Raw genomic sequence first — 17,179 nt, forward strand, 5'->3', positions numbered from 1 at the left:
AAATTTGAACGATTTCTGTAATAAATTTCTTTTTTTATTTCGATATTAACTTTATTTTTCCTATTACTTCAACAGATAAAAAAAAACTTTTACAAAAATGTATGCTTCTTTCGAAGGCAGATTGTGAGCGCAAATGAACGGTGACCTCACTTTTTTATTTTATTTTTCCATTAACTATAAGATAAAGTTCATTTGTAGAAAAATATAGAGAAATCCTATATAAATGATTTAGACCCGCGAACCCCCTTAAGGAGTGTAAAACAGGTGAATGGTTATATTTCCAACGGGGTCAAAAATTAAATACGAAACAAAATCGAAAAGTTGGAATGACGTCCATTACTTTCATTGTATTTTTAAATTAGTCGTCATGTTGTTTACCTGATGTTGGATTGTGGATCCTTGTCATATTAATGTATTATGCCTATTTGCGTTGCTCAGACAACATTGTCAATACAACATAGTTTTAAACAACTGGCTTGCAAGTAGGTGATTAAGTTAGCTTCAATACCAAGATAAACCAACCCTATTCCTAAGAGAGTAAAATAAAACTGTGCCAAGTCAGGAATATAACAGTTTTCACATGTACCGTCGATTGTTTACTTTTGATTTTGTTAGGCTTATAGGTTTATTTATTTTGGTCAGTTTGTTGTTTCTACATTTCATTAGTCCTGCAACAGAAAGGTTACAGAGAGCATCGAAACGAGTATGTTCGTCCGTCGGTGACATACTAACGTACGTGCAATCAATGCATAATGTGTTTTTTTTCAACTTATCAAACAACAATTGGCGTACCTTTTATGTTTAGTGAGCCCTGATTGATTTTAAAGGTCAAATATCTAGATTACATTACTTTTTTTTATTTAAAAGGAATATTCCGCTTTCTGGAAGTATTCTTATTGTTAAGATTATTCTTTACTGGATTGATAACTATTGATAAGATAATCAACTTCCCATTAATATGTAGATATAGCGATATTTTAGCAGGTCCAACTGAGTTTGAGTTAAAAAATTTTTAACTCAAACGTTGCTACAGACGATGCGGCCATTTTAGATTGCTCAAATCTATTAAGATTTTATTTGATACATAAAAACAATGTGTTACAAAAAGTTAATAATAATACTATATACAAAATGACATAATAAAATGAATAACTGATTTGCAACAAATCGATATGACGCTATAAATGTATACTTTTTTGTTGCAAACACCAACAGGTAATTAGATTTTGTTGTATATGGTAGATTCTACTTTGCTGAGTATGTCAAATTGATAAAAGGCTTTTTATCTTGGTAAACGTTTGTATTTTGTCTTTATATTATTGTTGTTCATAGATGAAGAACGATGCGGTGTGAGTGCCAATATCAATTTAAAAAAAAACCATTATAGGTCAATGTACGGCCTTCAGCACGGAACCTGGGCTCACACCGAACAACAAACTATAAAGGGCCCCAAAATTAGTAGTGTAAAACCAATCACGGGAAAACAACGGTCTAATCTATATATAAAAAAAATGAGAAACGAGAAAGACGTATAAAGTACATAAACAAACGACAACTTCTGTACATAAGACTCCTCGTTTCTATCATCTAATTTATTAAATCCACTGATTCGTGTTGAACTTATTCCAATAACTATTCTTATAAAGCGTAAATAATTACAACACTAAAGGTTAAAGTAAGATTTTGTAAAATTGAGATTTTAAATTCAACTAATTTAGACTAAGAAAACACATATCGGAGGTCTCGACAAACCAGATATTTAAAACAGATAGGTAAAACGTCATAACACATTTGGTGACAAAACATGTATGGCACTCACACCACATCTTCCTATATCTATATACATACGCGATATATGTTTCCAGCCTAAAAAGCAAAAAAAAATATACCGGTTTTCATACATATTCGCGAACATTCAAAAGAAAACAAAAACATATATATGTGACGTTATGAAAAGTGTCGTAGTGTGTAAATTTTCAACAAACAGAAATCTTTCTTATCTAGTCATTGTCAAGCTATAAAGCATTGTGTATTGGTAAAACTAATGTGATGTCATCTTAAATGTAATGGTACATTTACATTATATAAAACAAACTGTTTTCAAGTTATAAATTCATTGTTTCCCTTCAAGTATCCAAATGCACTTGCATGATTTGTCTTTGCACATTTAACAAAGTTCTAAACAACCTTTTTAACTAAACAATTAGTATTAATTATTGCATTGCACATTGGACAGGTTTCTTTTAAGTATGACCATTTTTGTAAACATGATTCGTGGAAGTAGTGATTACACGGCGTAATCATAGCAGACGTCATATTGCGAAGGCAGATGGCATAAGCATCGTTTAAAAGATGTAACTGTTCTTGTGTTGCATTTGGCAGGAATGAAAGTCTGTAAACTGCAGTTCGACGCCTTTGAAATTCGTTCCATCCGTTGGTTACTCGCTCATAACTAATGTAAACAAGAATAGCTAATATAATACAACTAAACCAGCTCCATTGAATCGTGGTTATATTCCACGTGAGAAAGCATATTTGAAGAAGTCCAAACCCTATATGCACTATTCCGATTGCCGCACGGACGCCATACATTATTTCATCCAACTTTTCAATTGGTTCTGATTTAAAGCTATCTATTACCAACAAGAGGTAAACTGACAGAGACCCTACTGACTCAATGCACACTGATATCCAGGATGCAGAAGCTACAAGAAACCATAGTATCCCTAAATCAAATCCAATTTTATAAAATTTCATAACCACCCAAATTGGGCATATTATTAATACAATGATAATTGTTACCGCTTTGCATGTCTTTATAATGCCGCCTCCCGATACTCCAAGTTCTATCAAAAACGAATCAACGATCGTGTGTACTTCTTCTAGAACAGTACCAGCAACAAGAAAAATTTCAAAACACATCATCATGATGATCATACCATGAAATTTTACATCACTGTGAAATGACTGGATTGCAAATAGGATAGCCAAGACAAAGGCAGGCGTTAAGAGGTCCGAGGTATTAACTCCGTAGTTACGCCCACGTAGAAACCAAATCGCTGTTTTTGGAAAAAATAAAACAGAAGTGAGTAATCATTGTTATAAAGGCAATCGTTCCTATATTGGTCGTACACATTATGGTAATTGTTGTCATAAAAATAGTCCCAGCTTGGATAATGTTATTGCTGTATAACAATATTGGGATAGAAATTGTCAACACAATTGCATAAGGAAGGAGAACGTAAACAATTCTGTTTTTCATTATGCTCGCATAATCTTGTTGGATTTCAGTTATTCTATTTTTTAGCAAACACAGTACTCGTTCTTTATCAAATTTACCCATAACAGAATATATAATAAGGTTAATAACAAAATATTGTGTGTTCGGCCAGTATATCCTGTAGGATATTTGAAGTAAAATTAGATAAATACTCATGTTTATGTTAAATAAGTGATACGTTAAAATTATTAAAGCAACATGATACAAACTGACCCAAACATGATTAAGAAATTCCGCTGCAAATACGCCAGTCATTGTATCACCTAAGACAGAAACTACTTTAAAACAAATTCCAATTATCACTAGTCTTCTGGGAAAATACACGCACAATTTTAATAGATATCAAACTCATCACTTTTAAGCCAATAGCAATGGTTAAAAACGTAATTCCGAGGAGATAATACAACAGTATTTGCGATGAATCCTTCGTCATTGTGAATAACGTTTGATATTTTGGTGCCAATCTTATAAGTTTGTTGACAAATTGGTATTAAAATATCGATGAAAGAGTTTGTTGACAAATTGGTATTAAACAGCACTTCCAAAATGAGAACGTTTTCATTTTCTCTGTCGCCAGTTTTTTGTTTGTTTTTGGTCCATAGTGATAGATTTACGAATTTTGAACAGCGGTATACTACTGTTGCCTTAATTTAATTTATATATTAATAAAGTGTATGCCTTATTCATACATAAGTTTGATTTTTGTCTTGTTTACATTCATTCTTTTTATCATTGAATTAGTATTTCAGTATCTAGGTTGTATTAGTCTTTTTGACACATTTATATTCCCCCATACTTTATTGTGTATTTGTGTATGTGTTTATAGAAATAACCAAAAGTACCATCATTTATAATTTTACGTACACATGTATAAAACAGATGTCGATATCATTTGAGTTGCATCCATTCTTAGTAGAGCATCCATCAAGAACAGTAACGGCAATCGTTGTAACGTTCCAATTATGGTACTTCCGTGATCTCTCATTATACCTAGATTTACAAAAAAAGAATTAAGTATTTAAATATGCATTTGATAATGACATTTGAATAATTTGAGAACTTTAAATTGAGAACGGAAACCCAAGGGTAACGTGCAGCTTTCAATCTCGATAAGTAGATTACATGTGCCTCACTCTGACAGCGCCAAAGGAAAAAACACTGTTAATGATACAAATAAATCAAAACATGACAGACAGCAATTAAGGACCACACCGTAACACAAGAATCCTAGCTTTGGACTTGCACACATAGCACGTGTTTTGTACGTTTAATATTCCCCTTAATTCGAACTAAAAACAGAAAAAAATCAAAAAATCAGATGTTAGGCGCAAAAAGAAAAAAAGAAATCCAAATAACAAAATGACTAATGACCTACCGTATCGATCTACTCGGAGTAAACGAAGTGACTGACATTAAAGTCCAATTTGAACTAAACACTTGACGATTTACTCTTAGACTGAAAGGTATACATTTAGCAATAATCAAAATACGAAAACATTTTGAACAGCAGGTGCAATCTTACCTATCATTTTGAGCGACCTCTGCTACACAACAATAACCTAACAAAAATGTGGCAATCTTTCAATATTTTTACTTTCGTTTTAAACATGAAAATGGGAATTTCTATCCTTCGCCATTAATGATTTTTAAAAAACTGTGTCCAACATTTTAATTTTCGGTTTAATGTAATGGTCTATGCATCTATGTTTAGCATAGTGTGTTTACTGTGAATACAATCTAAAAATAGGCTATGTTTTTAAATGTACTTAAATGACGTCTGTAAATATAACTGATTAACCATAAAGATATAAACAATATAACAGAGTTGAAGGGGTATATTTATTTCAGCTTATCGTGTTGTGAATTTGTTACTTGATTATATATAAAAAGTCAACGAGATTAAAACACATTAATGATAAAGAGTTGTCGAGGTTTTAGATACTAGTATTGACTGTATTGAGGTTATTTGTATTGTAGTCCTGGCATGTAATGGTGTCATTTTAAAGTTATAATTAGCATTGCCATTTAAGTGGGAGTTTTGGCATGCCACAAAACCAAGTTCAACCCACCATTTTTTTCTTAAATGCCCTGTACAAAGTCAGGAAAATGGCCATTTATATATATTATAGTTCTTTTATTTTTATATTGTGTTTCTGTTGTGTCGTAGTTCTCCTACTTTTGATCCGTTTCCCTCAGTTTTAGTTTGTTATTCGGATTTGTTTTTTCTCTATCGATTTATGAATTTCAAACAGCGATATACAACTGTTGTCTTTATTTACGAGAAAAGAAAGGTTTTGAATATAATCATTTGCAGTCGATTGTACGGCATTTACAGTGGGATGCATAACATTCGAACTGTTATGTTGTGTTGTCACTTCAGGTTGATGTTGTCATGATTGATTAACACTACAACGAAATTCCTCTATATGTACCGATTGATTACGGAGTGTAAGACAAAATTCTGATGTGAATTTGTCGGGCAAAAACGTATGGTGTATGGATGTTGTAAAAATTTGTATGACCTTATTTAGATTGGTATGGATAATTCCTTTTGTAAAACAAAAACGTTCGTTTAAATAAAACTATTTGAACTACCAATATTTTTTTCCACTGATCATAAAAAAGGTTTTGTTTAAGACAAAATGTTTTCAAAAATCAGTAGTTAGGTAAAGTATATTTCATCACTTTTTATTTCTCGTTCATATATTACCTTAGCCGTATTTGGCACATTTTTTTTTCAATTTCGGATCCTCAATGCTCTTGAACTTTTTACTTGTTTGCCTTTATAAATATTTTAAGATGATCGTCACTGATGAGTCTTATGTAGACGAAACGCGCGTCTGGCGTACTAAATAATAATCCTGGGACCTTTGATAACTTTTACACCACTGGGTCGATGCCACTGCTGGTGGACGTTTTGTCCCCGAGGGTATCACCAGCCCAGTAGTCAACACTCCGGTGCTGACATGAATATCAATAATGTGGTCATTTCCTGTTTACAAAATTTAGATTTTTTCGAAACATTAAGGATTTTCTTATTCCAGGCAAAGATTACTAGTACCTTAGCCGTATTTAGCACAACTTTTTGAATTTTTTTATCCTCAATGCTCTTCAACATTTTGTACTTGTTTGGTTTCATAAATATTTTGATATGAGCGTTACTGATGAGTCTTTTGTAAACGAAACGCGCGTCTGGCGTACTAAATTATAATCCTGGTCCCTTTGATAATTTTTACATATTTTTTAAAGATGTCATTTTAGAAATTAAGTCAGAGGACACCATACGATCAAGGTGATTGACAAAAAAGGATATTTACTGCTTAATAAATGAGAACAATTTCCAATGATACAAATATCCATCAAATGACATGAAAATTAGCCAAGATAGGTACAAACTGTAACATTTGACTGTCACCAAACGCACACAAAAGCAACTATATTTAACAAAATCACAAATGACATATATTACCGATCTTCTCAGAATACTAGAAATTCCAATTTAAACTAAAACGTGACTATGTACTTTAAGATTAAGAGGTATACATTAAAGAATAATCTCAATATAAAAACATGCTTTGAATAGTATGTGCTATCTTACCTATCATTTGGGCGACCTTTACTCGACAAAAGCTTACATCAAGTCAATTTGTCAACATTCGAAGCTTCGATTAAGGTGTAAAAACAGAAATTTCCACACTTTGCTGTTGATAATTTTCAAACAACGTTGTTCAAAATGTATAAATAGGCTTAGCGTAATGGTTTATATATATGTGTATAAAAAACTTATAGTAATGTGAATAAGATATTAAAATAAGTTTAATTTAAATGTCTTCATACGACGCATGATAGGTAGAAGTATTTCGTATGTAGTTAACCGTAAAGATTGAAACGATATAAAAATCAAAGGGATAGACATGTATTTGTTGAGTATGTATGTGCTTCGATAAAATATTTAACACAGTAATACAAGGAGTCTAGAGATTTTAATGACGAATATATTACGTTATCACTTAAATAGTACAATGTACGATGTTCCTAACTATAAAAAAAATCCCCAGTATAGATCGACATGTTCCAAATTGCGTGTTACACAGAATATGGATGTCATTCCTTTACATTTGCATTGATTCATGGTCAAGGGGTTTTTCGTAGCAGTCAGTAAAGTCCATAATGAGTGTTTTGATTTTGCTTTTTCATTTGTCTCAAACTTTTTCGAGCTTTTTTTCCTGATTCTTTATTGGTTTCTATTTCTATGTTTACATTAAAAAAAGGTATTTAGTATTTAGTATAACATGTTATAACATGTTAAAGATAATCAAATAATTGTGATTACCATCTAAGAAAATGTTTTTTTAAATGTTTTAACATTATGTCTGACCCATTGAATACGGTAGCTTGACGTCTGTAAAAATATGACATTACGTAATGGTTACGACTCAATGAAGACTTATTTAAGCAAACGTCAAATGTCACTATAGCAACAACCTCCAATTAACTTCACTTTGCGTTCACATTAATAAGTGTGTAAGTTGACTCAAATGAGGGATAATTTAATCTGGGGTCTGGTACCTTTGATAACTATTTACATAACTGGGTCGATGCCACTGCTGGTGGACGTTTCGTCCCCGAGGGTATCACCAGCCCAGTAGTCAACATTTTGGTGTTGACATAAATATCAATAATGTGGTAATTTTTATAAATTTCCTGTTTACAAAACTTTGAATTTTTCGAAAAACTAAGGATTTTCTTATCCCAGGCATAGATTACCTTAGCCGTATTTGGCCGAACTTTTTGGAATTTTGGATCATCAATGCTCTTCAACTTTGTACTTGTTTGGCTTTATAAATATTTTGATTTGAGCGTCACTGATGAGTCTTATGTAGACGAAACGCGCGTCTGGCGAACTAAATTATAATCCTGGTACCTTTGATAACTAATTCGACCCTGGGTAAGGCGTCCACACTACATAAATTTAACCCGGATTAACTAATTCGGGTCGAACCTGGTTTGAACAGGCATAGTGTAAACGGGGATATGTTTCATATTGCCAGGAATTATAATCAAAATGTATTTAGTCTCAAATATTTTCGGGTATTGCAATTTGAAAAATAATATAAAGATGTTTCAGAGTAATTTAACTTATATTTGACTACTTAAAACACTCAAATTATATAATTTTCATAACCTGTGCATTTGTTATATTAGATAATTCTGTTTGATAATCTTAATGGTAAACTTCTTTTTTGATATAAATGACATATGGTATATATTTTATTTTTTTTGAAGTATGGAAAATTGTATGTATAATAGTAACAAAAACTAACAGCAATACAAATGTGCTCTTTACGAATGTCAACGAGGCCAGAATAAGGTACCGGTACTTGATGTGTTTCAACTAACAAATGAACAGATTTCAATACAAACTACCAAATAAAATAAAAATAAGAATACTTTAACACGATAAAGGCCAATATACGAAACGATCGTTCTAAAGAATTTGTTGAATTAAATTCCCTTTTTTGACAAACTTCTTTTGAAAAGGTTCAAATTATTAGTTTTTTTTTAATTTTTATTGGGCACCAGAAAACAACATTAAATGAAACAGCTCGCGCAAAACTAGGAATAATTATTTTTAGCAGAGTCTCTAACATACCTTATTTATACCTAAATTATATTCTGACAATTGTAATTCGTTACTTTAAAAAAACATTCATTTTGTCGCAATTGCTATACTATCATGGTACTTATTCATGGTATACATATGCAAAGCATTCAACATCTATCCCAGACACTTATAATAAAAGTAATAATTGTAAGTACTAAAATAGAATAAAGTCTTTAAAGTCCTTGACTTTAAATTAAAAAAAATGTCTGGCGATGATGGAAATAGTAAGTGTTACTTTATAAAGATAGAAAAAGGTCGCCAGCATAAAATTCATAGAATATGTAAACTCTTTCACTTCTTGGACGTGTCCTGTTTGAATACACATGTACATGAACAAAAATTCTAAGAGATAATGTAATTGTAAGGTGCTACAATTCTCATAATTGTTTGTCTCTTATCCCAAACAAAACGTACACGAAATGCTTAACCCTTATATCATGAAACTAAATATAATATGGTTTCAAACATTGGTTTCTTCTTCTTCTTCTTCTTCTTCTTCTTTTTTCAAAATACTGGTGCAACCTAGGTATTTTGTTGAGACTGCATGCACCAGAATATGGCCGTGGAGTTTGTTTTGACACTGGATTTTTTTTTTTTCCTTTTTGTGACTGTGAGAGTCCTGCATTTTTAGAATGGAACTCTATATTCCAGAGTGTTTTCCATTTTGCCAGTTTGTCCAGGTATTTTTTTTTAGAGTTTACGGCAGTCGCAGTCTGATGCTATAGACCACACTCATTTGAACTGAGACATCGCTCTTCTATTTTATTGTACATGTATTATCTTTATGAATTGTTTTGTCTTTGTTATCTTATGTTTAATTTCTGTTTTTTTTTTGTTTTTTGTCACACAATAATTATGCTTAAAATACAGATATTGAATCAATGGGTTGTACAATTTAAGGATTTGATTTATAAGAGATGCGAGAGACTACAAAGAGGGACGTCCAAACTCAACTGTTAATAACAACATCAAGGCTAACAAAAAATCAGACAAACAGACGAACAATACTGCACATAAAAAAAACGATGAGCAACAAAAACCTCATTAAAAACTGTTGACAATTGACAATGAGACAAATACCCCTCAGAGATCAAATAACTAGGTTTATATCAGCCACAAATTACACCATGTAACAGTCATGAACTTAAATCCAACATATAATGTAAAAGCTTTGTTCAATTTTGAAGGCCATCAGGTAAAATATAGCTGATCCTTTCTGTGACATTTGATCTCTGTGACAATCAAACTACATCTAAAGACTTTGTCTTACCGGCAGGTCACATAAAGAAGAAAAAAACACGGAAATTGTTTCACTCTTCATTGTGCTGTGGAAATGTCTGCTTCTTTTAACTGTTCCGTATGATACAGCTTTGAAAGAACGATTTATGCACTGATTCATGATATAAAGTCGATTGTCTGTTGTTATGCAGTTTAATTGTCCGTATTTTGTGTTACTTAATGAATTGTATCAACGCTCAGGATAATCAATATATTGACATACAACTGCTAAGATATCGATCGGAAAGTATAATATACCTTATTAGCCAAGAAAAAAATATTAAAAAAGGTTGTAATTCAGGATAGGACGAAAGACTTGATCGCAAAACAAATTTGATTTCCTTTTCCTTCGTGGCCGTTATCATGTTCTTCGCGGCACAGGCCATGACCAATATAGGTATGAGTGATTACCTCATTGTAATACATATATATATATATTCTTATGATCCTTCTCTGTTGTCCTCATCTAATAAAGTCTTTAAAAAGAGGTTATTATACCATATTAAAGCAAGCGAAGCATGTGGCAAAGTTATTTAAATGTTTTTTCGTAGAAAAATTTGTTTATCAGACATGTCGAATTCCAAGTTAATGGGTTTTTTTCATTTTATTTAAATACATAATAAAAAGATAAGATCCGGTTTAAGGAGAATGTTATACATTCACGTAATTAGTTTTAATTTTACTTTATAATGTTTCCAAACTATTACGTTGATATTATAAGCACGTAATGTTCCTACATATATTTTTGATACACATCATTTTTTTTTATGCATTTGTGATATATAATACATTGTACATTGATATGGTTGTACTGAGTGACTTCTGTATACTGATATGTCAATTAAAACATTGACATTGTGAAATTTCTCTTCTTAGTAAATGTGGTCGAACTTTTTTTTTTAATTATATAATCTTTTAATTTGCAGATTGGTTTTGTTTTTGCATATGACGTTTATGAACCAAATGGAAAGTTTGACCGCAAAAATATTGTGTTCAAAGCTGCAGAATCAGAAAGGATTTCCAAATAGTTACACTATATAACAAGATAAAATCGAATCAAATGTTCAGTCTTGAAAACTACACAGTACAATGGTAGGTATTTATTTCACATGATGAAGTTATACATTGTTACACATTGCTATGGGGTTGTCAGTTAATTTTCAAATTAATTCCGACTGACGAGTCTGAATGTCTTTTTCTGTATCTTTCGTCTTTTTGCAACACTGTCGATGATTTTGGGTTATTCTATGTCAGTTAATTTTGAAAAAGTAAATAGATTGACACATTTGTTATGAAGTAAAATTCAGAAATTCAAATGAACCGTATAGAAGTTTGGTAAAAACCACTAAAAATTATTCGAGTAATGTCCCCGAGAGTAAAGCATTTGTAGACAGGTATGTATGTGTTTAAGTTTTGTCTCAATTACTTATTTCACAGCTTCATTTATGGGCAATTTCTCAAACGTGCATCAACTTGATTTTTGCGACTATATCAAAACAATTAAGTAAAATAAGTTTTTGGAGTATACGTTGCATTTTTTTTAATTTACCGATACCAGTTTTTCAAGATCAACAATAAATTTCATATTTTGAAGGATATCAAGTAGTGGGTGCTTGTCTATTATATTACACCTTTGTTAACCTTATATCAACAAACAAATATGTTTGATGAATGTCGACAAAAAAAGTCATAGGATTTATCACTAGAAACCTTAATGTCTTTAGAGTATATTGACACGAATTATCTTTTTGTTGTTTCTTACTAATCAAACATTGATCTTGGATATTTTATTTTTCTAGGACTTAAAACTGAGTTGCGTTCTTGTAGTCTTAGCGTTTTGTGCCAGTCAAACAATCGCTCAAAAAAAGACCACAGTTACTGGAGGTTTGACCAAAAACAGAGATATTGGAACAAGGGTAGATCTTGGAATTTCCCATCAACGCAAAAGATGGGGTTTTGACGGATCAGTCTTTGGAACATCAAGAGGTCATAGAGGAGGGAGTTTAGGGATATCACACAAACGTAAAAACTTTGAATTTGGAGGATCAGTTTTTGGAGACAATCGTGGAAATCGAGGTGCAAAATTAGGCTTCAAATGGAAGTTTGGAAAGAGATCTACAGCATGGGTATATATATATATATTTTTTTTATTGAACTATATTTTCTTACTATCGTTCTAATTGAACTCTATACAAAGATGGTTTGATTAACTATCTATGTTTGTAAACCGCCCAAAACGCAAAACACATACAACTCAAATTTCAAAGTTGAATGGCTTCAGTTCATCAAAATGATAAATCAAAGTTATAATAATGATTCGCAATTTGCCCGAAATATTACTGTATATGACCTTTACATGCTTTAGTTAGTAGAATATATTTATGTCTTGAAATTTTGCGTTTGCTTTTATTTTCTTCAAAACCAATACGCTTTGGTATAAATGCAAGTGATTGGTAAACACTGTAGATTCACATATCTCATATTAACAAATGTTTTACCTGTATGATTACCTAAAATATGTTCAATAAACATGTTAGACACCACATGAAGTACAAGGTGATGTTAACCTAACGATAACTTCTTTCATGATTTCAAATATCATAATTTAACAGTACATGCACTGTAATGTAGAATGTTAAAACGCAAACATATATTAGTCTTATATTAAATTCGTATTAAAATGATAAACTTATAAGACAACCTTCTTCTCTAATGAGAAAGGTAAATATGCTTGATATACTTACTGGAGGTGTAATGAGATGATTGAAGCTGTTAATTTTCTCCTTGATAATATTTATGTACGTTTTGATAACAAAGTTTATGGACAGGTTGTAGGTATTCCCATGGGCACTAAGTGTGCCCCTTTAATAGCAGACTTGTCTTTGTACTGTTAAGAATCACAAGTTTATGACTAAACTCAGCAAAGTCCCGTCGAAATTGCATTTTATTGATAAATTCAACAACACTTACCGTTATCTTGATGATATTTTTTCGTTAAATAATCAAGAATTTTCTCAATATACTGCTGAAATTCACCCCTAGGAACTTACTTTAAATAAATCAAATAACTGTCTTGGATTTAGATATTTCGGTTTCAAACGGGAAACTCTTCACAAAAATTTACGACAAAAGGGACGATTTTTCGTTCCCTATTGTTACTTTTCCATTTTTAGATGGTGATGTTCCTTCGACACAATCTTACGGTGTTTATATTTCACAGTTCGTTCGCTATGCCTGTGTAGGTTGTGACGTTTTTGATTTTAACGAACGCAATCTATGTATTACTGGTAAATTATTAAACTAGGAATATCGTTACCATAAATTACTCAAAACCTTTGCTAAATTTTTCCATAGATATAAAGATTTGGTTTTAAAGTTTGGCTGTACCTGTAGAAAACTTATTTCAAATGGGATAGCACGTCCTCATTTTTACGGAAATGTTATTAACCGTGCCCGGAAATTTAGAAATGATCCTTGTAAACGTATCGCTCCTCTTAATCAACCTTTTCGAAAAGGTTACCAACTCAACACTGTAATAAGATCATTGAATATTGTTTTTATTGGTATAAATATTGATTTTGTTATCAGTAAATTAAAAGCAAACTAAATATCACTAGTATGTTATATACTTATACACATTCATGGATCTACAATCTGTCGATATCTGTAACTTGGCATTGCACAAGGTCATGTTTTTCTCTGACTGTTTATCTAGAAATTGACAATGAGGGTCGGTTGAAGACAAAACTTTACGACAAAAGAGATGATTTCAGCTTTCCAATTGTGAACTTTCCATTTCTAAGTAGCAACATTCCAGCAGCACCTGCATACGGGGTATATATCTCTCAATTGATACGATATTCCCGTGCTTGCATTTCCTATCATGATTTTCTTGATAGAGGTTTACTGCTCACAAGGAAGCTATTAAATCAAGAGTTCCAAATGGTGAAGTTGAAATCATCCCTTCGTAAATTTTACGGACGCAATCACGAGTTGGTTGACCGTTATGGAATAACCATTTCACAAATGATATCGGATATGTTCCTCACGTCGTAACTACAATCCCCTTCCCTTTCATGAATTTGACCTACCGAATTAGACTATTTACCGGATTTGTAATCACATAAGCAACACGACGGGTGCCGCATGTGGAGCAGGATCTGCTTACCCTTCCGGAGCACCTGAGATCACCCCTAGTTTTTGGTGGGGTTCGTGTTGTTTATTTCTTTAGTTTTCTATGTTGTGTCATGTGTACTATTGTTTTTCTGTTTGTCTTTTTCATTTTTAGCCATGGCGTTGTCAGTTTGTTTTAGATTTATGAGTTTGACTGTCCCTTTGGTATCTTTCGTCCCTCTTTTATGACGTCTTTACACAAAATCCATTGGATGTTGGATGTGTACGGATTGATAGTTTAGTCTTAGATGCATGATTTTTTTATTAGTTGTTAGTGGCTTTGAACTAGCTTTCAGATAACTGCGAGTACTCTCATATCTGTTCCTAGTGTCTTTTTGTTGTCGGGATGTACAAGTACCCGGCCACGTCTACTTGTATATGTGTCCGACTGATGAGTTAAGTCTTTTTAACTGATTTTTATAGTTCGTTCTTATGTTGTATTGTTACATTTGTGTTATACCACCGTCCCAGGTTAGGAGAGGGTCGGGGTCCCGCAAATATGTTTAACCCCGCCTCATTATTTATGTATGGGCTTGTCCCAAATCAGGAGCCTGTAATTCAGTGGTTGTCGTTTGTTTATGTGTTACATATTTGTTTTTCGTTCTTTTTTTGTACAAATAAGACCGTTAGTTTTCTCGTTTGAATTGTTTCACATTGTCATATCGGGGCCTTTTATAGCTGACTATGCGGTATCGGCTTTGGTCATTGTTGAAGGCCGTATGATGACCTATATATGCTACCGTCTGTGACCTTTGGTCTCTTGTGGACAGTTGTCTCATTGGCAATCATACCACATCTTCTTTTTCATATTAACCAACTATTTTCTTTATTATTCTTAGAACGGTGAACATTTTGAAGTTCGAGTTATAGTAAACCATTGTGACTTCAATGTTTATGATATAAATGAAGACAGTGTTATCACAGTTGATGAGATCTATGAATTATTTCCTCAAAGAACTGATGCACTTAGGTTGTTCAAGGCGCTTGATTCTACCTCAGGTTAGTATAGATCTTTTATGATTTAATGAATTTACGGAAAGTCTAGGCAAAATCAAAAGCTTAAACATACCAAACGAATGGACAATAACTGTCACACTGCCGACTCGGTACAGGCATCCCCCGATATAGAAAATGTGATGTTTCCTAATTTAAAATATTTGTTTGGTCAACATCATTATCCAAGAATGTATATTCTAAAACCATTTTTTCTACATTTTTCAAACCAAACAATTCACACTATCATATATAAAGATCTTCATTAACACATTAACGGTTTTCACTAAAAGAGTGTATTATCATAATGATATTGAATTAAAAATTAAAATTGAGAATGGAAATGAGGAATGTGTCAAAGAGACAACAACCCGACCAAAGAGAAGACAACAACCGAAGGCCACCAATGGGTCATCAATGCCGTTAGAACTCCCGCATGAGGCATGCTTCAGATGTTTAACATGTTCAGACTGATATAATTTAGTTATGTCTTTTTTATATGCTGCCCCGTATTTTTCTCCCCCTAGACATCGTAAACGATACCTTTACAAATATGGACATTCCAAGGACACTTAAGTATCTGTAATATTAGAAAAAAACAATAGGTACCTTTGTTATTGAGCAGTTTCAACCTTTCTAGATTAATACGAGTTTAGGCATATTCTGTTTAACATGACATTTATAACCAACTTTGTTATCCTCGCCTTTCTCTTATATTCTAAAAATATTCGATTTATTGTTACGTTTCATGATATTTTGTAAAAAAAAATATCAATGTATCTTATACAAAATAAACAAATAACTTTTTTGATCTGAAGAACATTTCTTAATTTGCAGTTGATGGTAAAGTGACTATTGACGAATTCAAGATGATGGCTCCACAAGTTATAAAGAAATGTCGATATAACAAGTATACGTATTAATGATGATTCTTATAAATATTAATATATCAATAAAGTGATAATGATAGTGATAGAAATAGTGATCAATATTGCATATTTATTCTTGTATGTAATTATTAAAATTGGCTCAGTTACAAATAATGTTAAAATATAGTTTTATGTGTGTATACATTTGTTTGTGTACGTGTATTTGAATCAATCATTTGTAAATAAAGTTATTACTACACCAATTTACAAGTTATTTGTTTGGCATGCTTCAAAACCAGGTTCAACCCACCTTGTTTTCCTTTAAAAAGGTCCTGTACCAAGTCAGGAATATGACCATTGTTATATTATAGTTCGTTTCTGTGTGTGTTAACATTTTGTTTCCGTTGTGTCGCTTGTTTTCTCTTATTTTTGAGCGTGAATTCACATTACTATAAGACGTGTCACGGTACTTATCTATCCCAAATTCATGTATTTGGTTTTGATGTTATATTTGTTATTCTCACAGGATTTTTGTCTGATGCTTAGTCTTAGTTTTTGTGTGTGTGTTACATTTTAATGTTGTGTCGTTGTTCTCCTCTTATATTTAATGCGTTTCCCTCAGTTTTAGTTTGTTAACCCTATTTTGTTTTTGTCCATGGATTTATGAGTTTTGAACAGCGGTATACTACTGTTGCCTTTATTTACTGTATGTCATATAAAATTAACGAGATGTGTTATGATTGCCAATGAAACAAGGATTACACCTATTTGTGTGCGCTCTACACCCCCTTAACTTTCAACAGTTGTGTTACAGACAAAACGTTAAATATCAATATATCAATATCAAAATGGCTTCAGTCATCTGATGGATACGAAGCAGTTACAATCATCTTTTTATTTCTATCTAACAAAAATACAGAC

The 17,179-nt window shown here is 32.0% G+C and overlaps 2 protein-coding genes across 4 annotated transcripts; one reads left to right on the forward strand and one right to left on the reverse strand.

Annotated features, from left to right (window-relative positions):
• Positions 1 to 1,065: 1,065 nt before the first annotated feature.
• Positions 1,066 to 7,014, reverse strand: LOC143083936 (RING finger protein 145-like). Of its 3 annotated transcripts, XM_076260342.1 has the most exons (4): positions 6,895 to 6,957; positions 4,803 to 4,819; positions 4,145 to 4,270; positions 1,066 to 3,059 (listed from the first exon to the last, which is right to left on the reverse strand). In XM_076260342.1, exons 2-4 carry the CDS (start codon positions 4,807 to 4,809, stop codon positions 2,179 to 2,181), a joined length of 1,014 nt encoding a protein of 337 aa, XP_076116457.1. In that variant the 5' UTR covers positions 4,810 to 4,819; positions 6,895 to 6,957; the 3' UTR covers positions 1,066 to 2,178. The 3 variants fall into 3 exon arrangements, with proteins under 3 accessions (XP_076116457.1, XP_076116459.1, XP_076116456.1); XM_076260344.1 differs by lacking the exon at positions 4,803 to 4,819 and having other exon boundaries at positions 6,879 to 7,014; XM_076260341.1 differs by lacking the exon at positions 6,895 to 6,957 and having other exon boundaries at positions 4,803 to 4,912.
• Positions 7,015 to 11,174: 4,160 nt separating this feature from the next.
• LOC143083938 (uncharacterized) lies at positions 11,175 to 16,515 on the forward strand. Its single transcript, XM_076260346.1, has 4 exons — positions 11,175 to 11,315; positions 12,023 to 12,349; positions 15,236 to 15,395; positions 16,227 to 16,515. Exons 1-4 carry the CDS (start codon positions 11,313 to 11,315, stop codon positions 16,310 to 16,312), a joined length of 576 nt encoding a protein of 191 aa, XP_076116461.1. The 5' UTR covers positions 11,175 to 11,312; the 3' UTR covers positions 16,313 to 16,515.
• The last annotated feature ends 664 nt before the right edge of the window (positions 16,516 to 17,179 follow it).

The sequence above is a fragment of the Mytilus galloprovincialis genome, chromosome 7 (genome assembly GCF_965363235.1).
Source record: "Mytilus galloprovincialis chromosome 7, xbMytGall1.hap1.1, whole genome shotgun sequence".
Lineage (NCBI taxonomy): Eukaryota > Metazoa > Mollusca > Bivalvia > Mytilida > Mytilidae > Mytilus > Mytilus galloprovincialis.